This window comes from Cibotium barometz, chromosome 16 (assembly GCF_041138505.1).
Source record: "Cibotium barometz isolate CiBa-2024 chromosome 16, ASM4113850v1, whole genome shotgun sequence".
In the NCBI taxonomy this organism is placed as follows: domain Eukaryota; kingdom Viridiplantae; phylum Streptophyta; class Polypodiopsida; order Cyatheales; family Cibotiaceae; genus Cibotium; species Cibotium barometz.
Genome location: NC_141061.1, coordinates 28326164 through 28340604, shown reverse-complemented (window position 1 = coordinate 28340604; position 14441 = coordinate 28326164). Strand labels below are relative to the sequence as shown.

At 45.6% G+C, this 14441-nt stretch overlaps 1 protein-coding gene across 2 annotated transcripts in view; it reads right to left on the bottom strand.

The window, feature by feature from the left end:
* Positions 1 to 14441, bottom strand: part of LOC147630521 (DEAD-box ATP-dependent RNA helicase 21-like) — a 35987-nt gene that overhangs the window by 18793 nt on the left and 2753 nt on the right. The window contains exons 3-14 of one of the 2 annotated variants that reach the window (XM_086810415.1): positions 4921 to 5000; positions 4536 to 4597; positions 4239 to 4447; positions 4029 to 4138; positions 3830 to 3908; positions 3328 to 3369; positions 3084 to 3203; positions 2853 to 2915; positions 2509 to 2674; positions 2093 to 2179; positions 1917 to 1999; positions 284 to 349 (exon numbers count right to left, since the gene is read on the bottom strand). In XM_086810415.1, coding sequence (XP_086666541.1) covers positions 284 to 349; positions 1917 to 1999; positions 2093 to 2179; positions 2509 to 2674; positions 2853 to 2915; positions 3084 to 3203; positions 3328 to 3369; positions 3830 to 3908; positions 4029 to 4138; positions 4239 to 4447; positions 4536 to 4597; positions 4921 to 5000 — 1167 coding nt within the window. Of the gene's footprint in view, positions 1 to 283; positions 350 to 1916; positions 2000 to 2092; positions 2180 to 2508; positions 2675 to 2852; positions 2916 to 3083; positions 3204 to 3327; positions 3370 to 3829; positions 3909 to 4028; positions 4139 to 4238; positions 4448 to 4535; positions 4598 to 4920; positions 5001 to 14441 lie in introns of those variants that run through there. The other variant, XM_086810416.1, reaches the window with a different exon arrangement.

The window sequence follows — 14441 nt, the reverse complement described above, 5'->3', positions numbered from 1 at the left end:
TTGGCCACATCATATCAAAACCAAGTCCAGTAAAACTATCTCTCACACACCCCTTCGTCTTATACCTCATCCGATAATGATGCCCGCACACCCCCCCCCCCCCCGCACCCCCCGAAAAAAAAAAAGCTTTCATGCAACTGGAAGTAAGAAGAAATGCACCCATATTGAGCTTATCACTTCTCTGTCAAAGTTGACCCAAAAGGTTACCTTTCAGCTATTTTAACAGAATTGTGCATTCGTTTTCAGATCCAACATAGACCATTCATTAGAAAGAAGCATTCACCTGACGAAGTTTGAACCCCTGCTCTTCAATTGACTGACCTCCGACAACCGAGACAACACGTATATCCTGTTGCAAGAACCCAAAAAGAGTAAACTTCAGAAGAACTACAACCAAGAATGGACATGTAGTCTTCAATATCCAAAGAGGGAACAAAACAGGCAAGTCTGACAGGCAGAACATGCTTTATCATGTAATTTTCCATTCCATTCCTTCTCTTCATATTTTCTCTGTGATGTCCCACATAGTGCATACTCAGCTTCCATGGCAAGTCTACCACCTTGAAACAGCATGTAACCAGACAGTGCATGCTAAGCTACATGTAATCACTCCCCTTCTAGCCAGCGGCCATGTCCCTATGCCAGCTGTCATGGATATGTGTGCAACGTATCGGGCAAAGGTAATGGGCTAGCTGTAAAAGGATGCACACCTCCTGGAAATGTGATACTTAGACCTAACCGCAAACTTAATCATGCATGGATGATATATGATCCTGCTAGCAAAGACAGCAATAATTAAGAAATTATGGATACCTTTTAAGACTGGTTTCAGAAAGGGGCATACCTTGTGAACCCCTCCCAGATGACATGAGTTTATTTGCCAAAAAAAAGGGCTGCAAAAGAGCTGCAGACACCTTTGTTTAGACTCAAGCCTGACATTGACATTCAGGGCCTACCATCGATATTAGTCACGGATGCTTTCCATGAAAATTTGTCAGCCTTCCCAGCAGGTGGACACCTAATCTAGGAAGAGAACATAAAACCCCCACCACTGCTGGGCTAGCCACTATTATCCAGGCCTGACATTGACATTCAGGCCTACCATCGATATTAGTCACGGATGCTTTCCATGCAAATTTGTCAGCCTTCCCAGCAGGTGGACACCTAACCTAGGAAGAGAACATAAAACCCCCACCACTGCTGGAAATGTGATACTTAGACCTAACCGCAAACTTAATCATGCATGGATGATATATGATCCTGCTAGCAAAGACAGCAATAATTAAGAAATTATGGATACCTTTTAAGACTGGTTTCAGAAAGGGGCATACCTTGTGAACCCCTCCCAGATGACATGAGTTTATTTGCCAAAAAAAAAGGGCTGCAAAAGAGCTGCAGACACCTTTGTTTAGACTCAAGCCTGACATTGACATTCAGGGCCTACCATCGATATTAGTCACGGATGCTTTCCATGAAAATTTGTCAGCCTGCCCAGCAGGTGGACACCTAACCTAGGAAGAGAACATAAAACCCCCACCACTGCTGGGCTAGCCACTATTATCATTTTCTGAAATGGGATAGTAAACTGTTGTTTATATTTAGTGTCTGAACAGACTTCTGGCAGAGCCCCTTTTTTTGCTCTTTGTCTATTGTCCTTTCCCTTTTTGCTGAAGGCTTCCAGCAGATGTATCTAACACTTCGACATATCAATTCAATGCATGCTTTAAACCTTAAATGCTCAGCTTCATTTTCTTAAATGTCATGCTGCTGATGCTCAGGTATAAAACTGGCGCACTGATGAGCCAGATGCTTGACAGTAAAGAGCTATTACTGCAAGCCTTTGAAGCATGCATGCATCTTCTAACCTTGCTTATACTTCAAAAAAGTAAGAAATGCAGCACTTCCAAACACCATACCAAGTAATGTGCGAATTTCACAGTTTCTTCTTCAATCTGTTGAGCCAACTCTCTTGTTGGAGCCATGACAACTGCATATGGTCCTACAAAATACAATAATATTTTAGAGTTAGTATACCAAACAAGCAGTCCAAAAAGGAAAATCAAATTCCAAAGAGGAAGACAAAAGCAATCACCTTCTGCTTCATTCTCCTCTGTCATGGGTGGTAATTTGGATATGTATGTCAACATTGGCAACACAAAGGCAGCAGTCTTACCAGATCCTATAGATGAGGTGAAAAAAATGAGTTGATGTGTTTTTTTAAGGCGTGAGGCCAACAGAAAAGTAACAACCTCCCTCCCTCTGAGCTTCCAGGTTGAGGGTGTTTAGATAACAGAGAAAATACTTGGGCTGGCAATCAAAAAGATGGCTGAGAAAGACTCCCCATCCATCACCCACAAAGGCCTGCCCATCTTAGGATTTGTTAGATTTTTGAGGGTGGGGGATGGTCCATAGGGTCTTGAGACTTGAGTGCTAAAGCAAGCAAATCTTCACAAATTACCCGCAAGGAAACAGTATCACCAAATAGAAAGCGATAAAAGCATTACTTACCAGTCTCCGCAATTCCAATGACATCCCTTTGTTGGAGTCCAATTGGTATCGCAGCCATTTGGATTGGGGAAGGCTTCTTGTAACCAGCTTTATACACTGCTTTAAGTAACTCTGCACTGAGGCTGCCTTCTTCCCAATTCCGCATCGGTCGGGGAATTCTGGAGCCCTGCAAGAGTAAAAGTCACTAAGAATAAAAGAGCTAAATAAAATTTACTCAAGAATAAATAAGTTAAACAAAATTAGTCGAGAATAATAAACGAAAAAAAATCTCAAGAATAAGTACACTAAAAGCTTCCCCTTTTGAGACAGTATGGTGATGTACAATGTTTTCAAAATAGCATTACCTTGTATGATATATTGAAATCCTCTCGGAAAATTCTCCAGTCTCTTTCTGTCATCTCCTCGACCTGACCACAAAAAAAGTCCCCATATATATGTATAGATTTCACTTGTGAAGTGCACTACTCTCATCTAAACGCACGACAACAAAATAAATCAAGTAGCCACAATACAGGAAAGAGGTAAAAACATGACACCATGCCCATGCATTAAAAGAATTATGAAAACCAACTTGCCTTTTTCTCTGACCAATGACGATCTACTCGCATGTCAAATGTGTCATATTCATTGGCAGCGGCATCCTTTTGCTTCTGAGCTTCTGCTTCTTCTGGTTTCTCCTCTACTCCATCTCTTTCCTACAAGACAGCAAGAAAGACCATAAAAAATCCACACATACACTTAAGCACACGAGAGAAAAAGAAGCAAGGGGGGGAAAGAGAGGGGGGGGGGTGTAATACAATCTCCAAAATAGATTGTTACCCGTATCTGAGCCCGCAAATCTTTCTCGTTCTTTGCAGCAAGCTGCAAGTATCACAACCACATTTTATGATTACAAAGCTGCAGCTTGAATTGGTGCATTCAGTTAAACCTCGCACACAGGCATGTAAGGCACTGTGTGTGCAGGCATATGGACATGCACATGCATATGTACGTGCGAATGCATGTAAACATGTGAGTAGGTGTACATGTGCATGCATGTGAGCAAGGAATTCATCATTTCAAAAGTCCTTAAATGCAAAAATAATCTAGAAGAAGCATAGATTAATTATATATGGATTTGATGCTCGGTAGCAGTGTCAAAATCCCATCATGCAACATGCACATGTGAGCGAGACAAAAATCATTTCTACATACGTTGCATGTAGCAATGATCCAACAAGATGTGAGTGATGCCTACATAGTCATATACATTAAATGCAACTATGATTTAACAAGGTGCACCAAGTACTAAATCATGCTTGGTAGCCAGGCACTTGCACACCTTCTTTTGCTCCCTCCTATCCATCCCTGCACGAAATCCTCTTCCGAAGAGTAACTGTGCTTCATGTGGGTTTTGATATCTATAAATCAAAAGACAGATCACTTCACCCCATCATTTAACAGAGTTCAATCCATATGAAAAAGTTTTGGCTTCAAAGAGAACTCCATCTGGCTATTTCTAACAATATGGAACAACTTACAGAGCATTCATATCACGTGAAGTATCTTCAGTGTTTTCCCAGTCAAAAGAAAACCTAAACTTCTCACTGGGTTTGACAACCCGTTTCTTTGGCTTCTTTCCCCCCAGATACTGCCTTGCACAAAATACAGACAGGTCAGTACCCAGCATAGTCCTCACCTTGTGGGGTGTACAAAACCAACTTTAAGATGGAAAAAGAAGACTAATGCACCTGTTCCTTTATGGCCTCAAGCTCCTTCTCTCTCTCTCTTTGAGATTGTTTCTCTGCCCTCTCCCGCTCCCTATTCTTGATTTCTTCTTCCCTCTCCCGTTCTCTACGCTCACGGTCGCGCTCACGGTCCCGCTCACGTTCTCGTTCACGGTCCCGATCTCGCATCTCTCTCTCATATTCTCTATCCTTTTCACGCTGCCGTTCACGTTCTAAAAGAGTATCACAGTGTGTGTCACTTAAGACAACCATCCAGCAGAAATTTTGGCAAAATGTTACATTGCAAGCTTTGATACTGACCTTCTTGTTGCTTGCTACTACTCTCTGCAGCCGCAGCAAGTTGTTTCCGTTGATCCTCTTGTCTACACTCACAAAGACGTAATCAGAACATAAGAGTGTAATCTTATCATACAAAGGCTAACAAATGAGCTGAAAAGTATTAATCACATGCACACATGCAAATGACTACATTCAAGGTGGACCAGAGCAGAACTCATTGAAAATCACTTGATCAAATGCAGTATATGTTTTCATTACAAGCTAGATTTATCACGAAGCCAGCACAGTTAGCAAAGCATCTGCAATAAAAGGCCACTCCTTGCTTTGAGGCAACTTGAAATAAATTAGAGCTTGTCTATATTGCTAGCTTATAAAAACCTTATTGAATTCAAACTTTAGTTCACACCTTCTTTTTTGTTCAGCAACTTCTTCCTCCCGCCGTTGAAGAGCTAGTTGTTGCCTTTGAGCTTTGGTAAGAAAAACAGGCTGTCAACACAAACAATTTAAGTGATTTAAAAGAAACCACCTTGCTGCAAACATGACACGGCTTCAAACAAAGTGTTTCTTTTTTTATACTATTTGCTTCGTGTGTTTTCAATTTACATTATCCTAAAGTCTAAATAGCTGGCCTAAACATTCACACAAAAAGATAAAACATGTGAACAAAACATGCAGGGATGCCAGCTGCTTTTTGGTAAGAGTAGTGCCGCTTTGTTGGGGCAATCCTGTATGACGTGAGTTATGCTGCCAACTTAGACACCGACATGGTAAGTCATACATATGGGTCTCCCAAGCTGCATGCTGATAGATTCTGGCAGCTGTCAGAAGTGCATGGGCTGGATAAAAGCCTGGGGCAGCATCTTCTTTGAATATTTATGGAGACTTAGACTTGCAAAAACGGTGCAAAAATACTTCAGAGAATCGGTTCTAGAATGCATGTGTCTAGACAACTGAGAACATGTACAGGGCAACATAGAAGTGTTACAGCTTAGCCAATGTTTGTGAGCCCTCACAAAGGCATGTGGTTGACAAAGGGACTAAGAATAGGTTAGGTTTTGCACACACTAGGAGATGTAGATGCACACCAATGACTCATTACAGCCAGCTATGGAGCAGACAGAGATAGAGAGAGAAGATAATGCTAGAAAGAGAGTGAAGTACACGACTCTATGATGTGACTGTCGATTGATTTCTTCAATGAAGTACATGCATTACAAAGGTTGCCCCAATGACATCTCTGCTTATGTCATGCATATAATATCTAGATTCTTATGTTAGCATTATTCATCTCCTAGTAGTGTGCCCAAATTGTGTATCAGGGGTGCCCAGATTTATCCCGGGCAGCACCATATTTTTCCCTCATGTTCAGGCCCTTGGTTGTAGGGTTGGTGTAGACACCTTGACAAGGGCTTCTAGGCCCCAGTGGAACAGCAATTTGGAGCAGATAATTGACATCAGATTGTGCTTTGGGATGATGAGTTGTGGATGGTTGGTTCCACATGGACACGTGACTAGTTGGTTGCGAGCTTGCCAGCTAGGGGTGTCAAGTTTTGGCAGGAGAGCTTTCTTGAGCTCAGTGCCATAGTTAACACCAAAGAGCTTAGGGGGTGTTGCCATGTGATTGGGTGACTCATAGGGTTGTGTGAGGAGTAGTCCCATCACGCGATGGCGAGTTATGGATATAGGTTTTAAAGGTCAGGTGCTAGCAAGATTGTCAGCTACAGTGCTGGAGGTATGTTTCTTCCACTTGGAGTGTTAGCACAGAGAGGCATTCTTGGACCGAGGGATACATGGAGATCCGGAAACTTTGTATCTGGAGATTGGTGCTCAACAAGTGTAATTTGCAGCAGAAGTCTTCGTGTTGGAGGATCTTGTCACACAAATGCTCACACCGTCTTCTGTATCCTGAGTTTCGCGAGTTTAGCAATCCACTTTAATACTTCAAACTTTAGAGAGATATAAGAGAGAAAGATGAGATCTGTACACCAGATTGGGTCCCAAATTACCCACTGAAGGGCCCAAAGAATAGTATTTGCTTTATTACTTTAGAGAGAATGACTATGGAATGTAGATAAGCCAAACGCAAGATCTCGGATAATCGGAAGCCTAGCTGAACTGTACACCTTTCGGAACTCGCAAATACACCATCGTTCCTTCAGAGAACTCTCTGGGTGAATGATGTCTATTAGAATAAAATCTGTCTCTATCTTGAGCACTTCTAATAGATTCCTTCGCAACTTGTACTTGCAAAAAATTACGTGCTGCATCATGCTGAAGTCCTAAGAATCCCACTGTAACAGGTGATCTAGGTTGAAAACCATACATAAGCATGAAAGGAGTAAAACCTGTATTCGTATGCTTAGTTCCGTTATATGCAAATTCTAACATAGGAAGATAATCCCCTCATGAACTATGCCTTTTGGATACATATGCTCGAAGCATATCCTCCAAAATCTGATAATCTCTTTCAGTCTGGCCATCAGATTGAGGATGATCTGAGTAACTCAAATTCAAAGTTGTTTCCAACTTCTCAAAAACAAGTTTCCAAAAATCACTCGTAAACTCCCTATCACTGACTATGTCCTGCGGTAACCCATACAGTCTAAACAATTGCTCGATAAACTGCCTTGCTAATTGCGTAGCTGTAATGGTCTTCCGGGTCGGTAAAAATCTAGCCATTTTTGTCAAGCGATCTACCACAACCCAAATAGAATCGTGGCCTTGATGTGTTCTTGGCAATCCGGTAATAAAATCCATGGAAATACTTTCCCATTTATTACCTGGGATTTGCAAAGGATGCAACAACCTAGCCTGTCTAAAGCGTTCAGCTTTATTTGCTTGACAAACTTGTCTAAAGCGTTCAGCTTTATTTGCTTGACAAACTTGACACTTGAGAACATAATCTTATACATACCCTTTCATCTTTGGCCAATAAAAAGTGTGTTTCACTAACGATAATGTCATGTGTATCCCAGGGTGTCCAGCAGAAGGGGCGTCGTGACACTCCTTAAGAATCTTGGACCTAATGTCCGGGACCTATGGTACACAAGTTTTCTCATTACGGAATAGTAAACCATTCCGAATCATCCACTGGCCTCCTGCAGCCTAAATGTTAGGCTGCTCAGTCATCGAGTCTTGGTCAATCAATGAGCTCCCGTCCTGGATCTTCTGCCAAAATGGACCCAAATAACTATCAATCCTGCAAAGCCCTCTCAATGACTGAAATAAGTCAGTAGAAATCTCGGTGAACGACAAAGTATTCACCGCTCTGATTCGACTAAGCGCATCTGTGACACTATTCATGGACCCTTTTCTATAACGAATCTCAAAATCAAAATCTTACATTAATTCAGCCCATCGAGCTTTCCTGCCTCTCAAATCATCTGCATCACTATCACGTGCATCCCGCACTTGGATGCCACGTAGACATATCTGTATAGAAGGTGCATGACCTGGGATGGTGAACTGGTCCCATGTGAGCCCAGTCCAGGACGAGTCAGCCAGGGATCCATCTCAGTCATCCAAGATCAGGTGTGCATTGTCCTGCACATGAGTCCAAGGTCAGGTGTGCACTATCCTGCACATGAAACAGTGCCAGTCCGCGCTGTGAGTCTCCCTCTGGAATGATGTCAGTGATTCTGTGTATCTGGTATGGTACCGGATTCCAGATCACTGAGTAAGTCCCTCCCCTTGGCAGACCACTGGTGCCTAGGGGGGGATTGCAACATGCTGGAGGATGCAGAGGACAGGATGGGGGGCAGCCAGGAGACCATTCATGGGCCGGAGCTCGCTGCCTGGGAGGAACTAGTGCTGCAGGTGAGAGGTCAGGATCCGTGGACTCTCCCGGAGTTTGGCAGGTTGCAGGGGAGTTTATCTTTCTCGCGCTCGGATAGACGGGCCACAGGAGTTAACCTTTCCCGCATCGATAGGTTTTACATTGATGAGTGGGCTTGTGATAGAGGTGGCACTGTGTTGCAGGCTCCTCGTTTTCAGACCACTTTCCAGTGCTTCTCCAGATCGAGGACCCTACTAGAGGAGAGCGGGGCCAGAGCGTCCGGATTCCAGATTGTCTCATAGAGGAGCCCGAGATTGCGATCAAAGTTGAGCAGGTCTGGCAGGAGCTGCAGTTCAGGAGAGGATCGGCAACCAGCGATCTTGCCAGGGGCTTGCAGGAGATCAGTCGGATGCTCAGACAGGCTGCCCTGGACCCTTCAGAGAGCAGGAGAGGAGCCTGCGGAGGAGTCTAGCGTCCCTTCAGAGACTCCAGGAGAGGGATCCTACGAGCCCTTGGATCTCAGAGCAGATGGAGTCAGCTCGCACTGAGATCAGTCGGATGCTCAGACAGGCTGCCCTGGACCCTTCAGAGAGCAGGAGAGATCTGGCAGGAGCTGCAGTTCAGGAGAGGATCGGCAGCCAGCGATCTTGCCAGGGGCTTGCAGGAGATCAGTCGGATGCTCAGACAGGCTACCCTGGACCCTTCAGAGAGCAGGAGAGGAGCCTGCGGAGGAGTCTAGCGTCCCTTTAGAGACTCCAGGAGAGGGATCCTACGAGCCCTTGGATCTCAGAGCAGATGGAGTCAGCTCGCACTGAGATCAGTCGGATGCTCAGACAGGCTGCCCTGGACCCTTCAGAGAGCAGGAGAGGTCTGGCAGGAGCTGCAGTTCAGGAGAGGATCGGCAGCCAGCGATCTTGCCAGGGGCTTGCAGGAGATCAGTCGGATGCTCAGACAGGCTGCCCTGGACCCTTCAGAGAGCAGGAGAGGAGCCTGCGGAGGAGTCTAGCGTCCCTTCAGAGACTCCAGGAGAGGGATCCTACGAGCCCTTGGATCTCAGAGCAGATGGAGTCAGTATTGGAGTACCGCTCGTTTATCTCTGGCTGGCCGAGTAGTTGTGGCCAACCAGGTTCTGCTTGCTACCATGTGGTACATCACTTCTTGCTGGGCCTTCTCCCGGGCGTGCATTGGCCACGTGCAGAGGCTCATCAGGAACTTTCTTTGGTCCGGTGGTGACAGGCGGCCCGCCAGGGCCAAGGTGGCATGGGCTGTGATCACTCAGCCGAGGGAGAGAGGCGGCCTGGGCATTGTTGATCCTATTTACCAAAGCCGAGCTTTGCTTGGCAAGTTGACAGTTCGTGGCCTCCTACCAGGCGCTGAGCCGTGGAAGGAGTTTCTTGTTTCCAGGATGCTCAGCCGCACTCCTTCTCTTAGCGGTGTGTCAAGACCCAATTTCTGTACAAGTTAGTAATTAACAAAGTTGTGTGAGCTGCCAGGATCTAGAAGAATGTGGATTCTATGGCCATTCACTTCTCCATAAACTCAGAGAAAATCATGCATGCCAAAAACTTTAGAGTTGAACAGACAATCAGAACATGTACAAGGGCGAGAAAGTACAGGAACTGACATACCTGTCAAAGACAACTGGTTAGCTGCCTTTGGCTTGGGTCCTGCGTTGGTCTTTGCATCCTTTTGCTTCGGGCACTCGTTACGCATATGTCCTTTTTCTTCGCAGATGAAGCAACGTCCCTCCTTCTTGAGCTTCAAAGCCTTGAGGAGACGTTTCTTCTTCGCTGGGATTGAAGTTGAATTCCTCGAAGGTTGGTCCGAAGACTTTCCTTCTGTCGTGCTAGTCATCGGTGCAGAGAACTTCCTTTTGTGCTTGTTCCCCTGCTCGGTAACGGGTTCCCGGTTTAGGCTTGGAAGAGACCATTGTATCATCATAGATACGAGCGGAATGAATGGCTTCATCCAAAGTTTTGCATTTGTTGTTTTTAACCTGTAAATGGTATGAGTCGGGTAAACCGGCTACGAAGAAACCCAAAAGAGTTGTGGAATCCATCTTCGTAGCTTTCATCTGCAAGTCCCTAAATTTATGGAGATAGACCTTATAAGTGAGGTTCTGCGAGGTCATGGTCAAAGTAGTAAACCGGGCAAAAACATCATAGTCATCCTCTTTCTTGAGGAATTCTTTCTTGAAGACGTCTTCGAACTGTGCCCAAGTCGTTGGTTTAGGGTTGAGTTCTTTCCACCAAAGCTTGAGAGGAAACCTTCTGCTAATTGGATCTTTTTTCCATCGTCAAATGGATGAAACTCAAAATGGACTTGCCACTTATATAGCCAAGTGTCCACTATCTCCTTGGTATGCTCCTTTTGCTCGCCCCCAAACTGTTCCAGAGTAATATTGGGACCTAAAGCAGATGCCAAGGTATCCATACCCGAAAGAGTAGATAGGGTAGTGGTCAACAAAGAGATGGAGTTCCTTAAAGCCTGCATCTGCGCGACGATTTGGCTTGACGTTCCGAGGAAGAAGCTTCGAGAGCAACTTTAAACTCTTGGAAATCCGATTTTGAAACAAAATCGTCGAAAAGATCGGCATCGGTGGTTGCCGTAGCCAGCAGGTCTTCACGTTCGAGAATGGGCTCCAACTCAGATTCTTGGGTCGACATCTTGAAGAGGACAAGAGGAGAGAAAATATTTATCTTGCACAAGGAGAGTGCTAGAGAGCTTGAGAGCTTGAGAGATGTGTGGCAAGAAGCCCGCTTAAGGGGAATATATAGGCTTCCCCAAAAGCTGACTTAGCTTTTGCTTTTGATATATATATATATATAGATTCTATTTTCTTTTTCTTCTTTTTTTTAACACTTATAAAGCAAAGCATGGGTTTTTAAAACCCCTCTTCTAAGTGTGGGTTAAATAAAACCCTTAGATGCATGTTTTAAAAAAACGAAAGCAAAGGTGATTTTTTTTTTAATAAAAAAAACAAAAGCAAAAAAAAACACCCGACTATTCTTTTCACTATTTTCTGCGCCACTTGTTCGCCTGCACACTTACCTGGCCACCTGCAATCGTACCTGGCCGCCTACTGACATGCGCCTGTGACCCGCTGTCGCCTGTACTTACGCACCTGCGCTTGTGTACATCCGGCGCACCTGCGCTGGCCTGCACGTACTGGCCCGAGTGCAAGAGTCGCCTGCAGGGATGCTTCACATGTTTGCGCACAACGGGTACCCGCCTGCCTATGTGTACTCGTCTGCGTGCACAAACACGCCTGCGCATATACTTGGCCGATTGCACTTGCCTACGCATACTGGTGACCGCCTGCACCTAGCTGTGCATAGCAGCCCACGTGCACATGTTTTACTCGCCTCGCTGCATGTACAGGCTGGCTTTTTTGCACATAAGGCTGCGCTACAACCTCACATGCGCTACTTCTCTCTCTCTCTCTCTCTCTCTCTCTCTCTCTCTCTCTCTCTCTCTCTCTCTCTCTTGCATTTAGCAAACTGGTTTTTCTACTTTTCTCTCTCTTCAAACTCTTTACACAGTTGAAAACACATCTAGCCTTCTTCTTTGCAAAGCAAACAACCCATACTAGACCAACCCTTCGCCACGGGTTCCAACATGCTGAAATTGAAAAAACTGCATACTGAAATTGAAAAAACAGTAGTATACTCTGAAAAACAACAAGCTTCTCGAACTCATACCTTTTCTTTGACCTCATCTTCTCTCTTCTACCGACTTGCTTGTTCACGAGGCTTGCTCTGATACCACTGTCAAATCCCCAAAGGATCTCCTCGTAGGACGCTCCTGGTACAAGACTCGAAACCTGCAAACAAACCATACAAAGATGAAGGGGGTGCAGGCCTGACTCACCTCCCAACCTTGACAGCCGTGGGCAAGCCCACAAGTCTTGGCTGTCCCCACCGAGCCATGAGTTGAGCTAACTAGATGAACATACCGACCAATCTCTACCTCGTGACGTCCCATACAGCCACAAAGCTACCCTTGCGGGCCTCAAGACTGCTGCCGGCCTCGGCTACATAAAGCAGGTGCACGTCTGCACTTGATCCAGGCTCCTAACCATAGAGCTCTCACAAAGACTCGCGAGACTCTATATGACTAATGACTAACCTTGGCCACCCTTTTATAGGCTCTTGGCCGGTCATCGGGCATCCACACTTGGGTGCCCGCCCGTCCATACTTGGGTGCCCCCCGTTAGTCTCTCCCTAGCTCCAAGCTTCCCCAACCTCGAAGCTAGTCTTGTGTGCGTGTAGCACACAGTAGATACACACTGTGCACATGACAAGTTGGTACACACTGACTTGTATGGACCTATGCAAACAGCATCCTTGGGAGATTCTTTGTACTTTATGCTGCTTGTTGATGATTGTAGCAGATTCACATGGGTTTATTTTCTTTCATAGAAGGACCACGCTTTTGCTCGGTTCAAGGAGTGGCATGTGATGGTGGAGAAAGAGTCTGGCTTGCAGATAAAGACTCTTAGGGCTGACAAAGGAGGAGAATTTTCTTCCAATGCATTCGTGCGGTTTTGTGCGGAACATGGCATCAAGCGGGAGCTAGCCAGTACACGTTCGCCTTCTAAGAATGGAGTAGAGCGAAAGAACAGAAATGTGGTGGAGATGGCAAGGACGATGTAGAGCATCATGATCTTCCTCGTCCACTTTGGGGATAGGCTGTGGCTACAGCTGTCCATATCCTCAACCGTTCTCCGACGACTTCAGTACCGAACATGACTCCCTTTGAGGCGTATTTCGGCAGGAAACATGATGTCTCCCATTTCCGTGTGTTTGGGAGTGATGCATATGTTCACATTCCAAAGAAGCAGAAGGGAAAGCTCGACTCAAAGTCCCAAAAGCTCGTCTTTGTAAGATATAACTCTCTTTCCAAGGGATACACATTGTATGATCCAAAGAGGAACGATGTCGTCGTCAGCAGGGATGTGGTTTTTGACGAGCATGTTCCGGTTTCCACTGTTGATGAGCCGCGACTTCTTGGAGACCCAGAGGATTCTAATGATGATTCCCAGTCGATTGTTCAAGCTCGACAGCCTCAGTCAGTTGAGGAGGTTGAGCTCGCAACTGGAGATGAGCCCCCGCAGCAGTAGGAGGCTTCGCATTCTGTTCGAGTACCTAGGTGGTTGGTAGACACCCTTCGGGAGTCCGGTGTCACGGAGCTTCCCTCCGAATGGACCACAAAGGACGGACCTCGAAGATCGCATAGAGTTCGAGACTTCATTCAACGGAGCTCTTACAGGTAAACTATGCTTTGATGTCTCGTATCATGCGAGACAAAGAGCCCACTTCCGCCAAGGAAGCCCTTGCACAAGATACTTGGAGGAAAGCCATGCAGGTCGAACTGGATGCCACTGAGAAGAATAACACTTGGGAGTTGGTTCCGAGGCCGTCAAAACGGTCTGTCATTGGTATGGTCTTTAAGACCAAGTATACGTCGTGGGTCGGTGGACAAACACAAAGCCAGACTTGTGGCTACGGGTTATGCTCAGCAACCTAGCATCAACTATGAGGATACCTTTGCACCGACACCGACCTTGCTTCTTCTCAGTGGTGGCCCATATTTTAGATGGATGTTAAATTTGCGTTCCTTAATGGTGACCTGCAAGAGGAGGTGTATGTTGAGCAGCCTCCAGGCTTTGAGGTTCCAGGATCAAAGGGGATGGTTTACAGGTTGCGGAAGGCCTTGTATGGTCTTAAGCAAGCTCCCAGGGCTTGGAATCAGAAGATTGATTCCTTCTTTCTACGGACTAGATTTCAAAGATCGGTTGCAGATCCCAACCTATATCTCTTTCGAGAATGCAGTATGGTCACGTTGATCATCCTTTATGTGGATGACCTCATTCTCACCAACAGTCATATGGAGCACATTGCAGTGACGAAGGCTGCCTTGTCAAAGGAATTTGGGATGACCGATTTAGGCTTACTCCACTTCTTCTTGGGATTGGAGATCTGGCAAACCCATAGGGGGTTCTTTGTCTCTCAACAGCAGTATGTCCATGAGTTGCTTGAGGCCTTTGGGATGGAGAACTGCAAGCCTATCACGTCACTGATGGACCCGAACACAAAACTTACAATGAATGATCCTTGTGAGCCAGTTGATGCCTCTCTGTACCGGAAGCT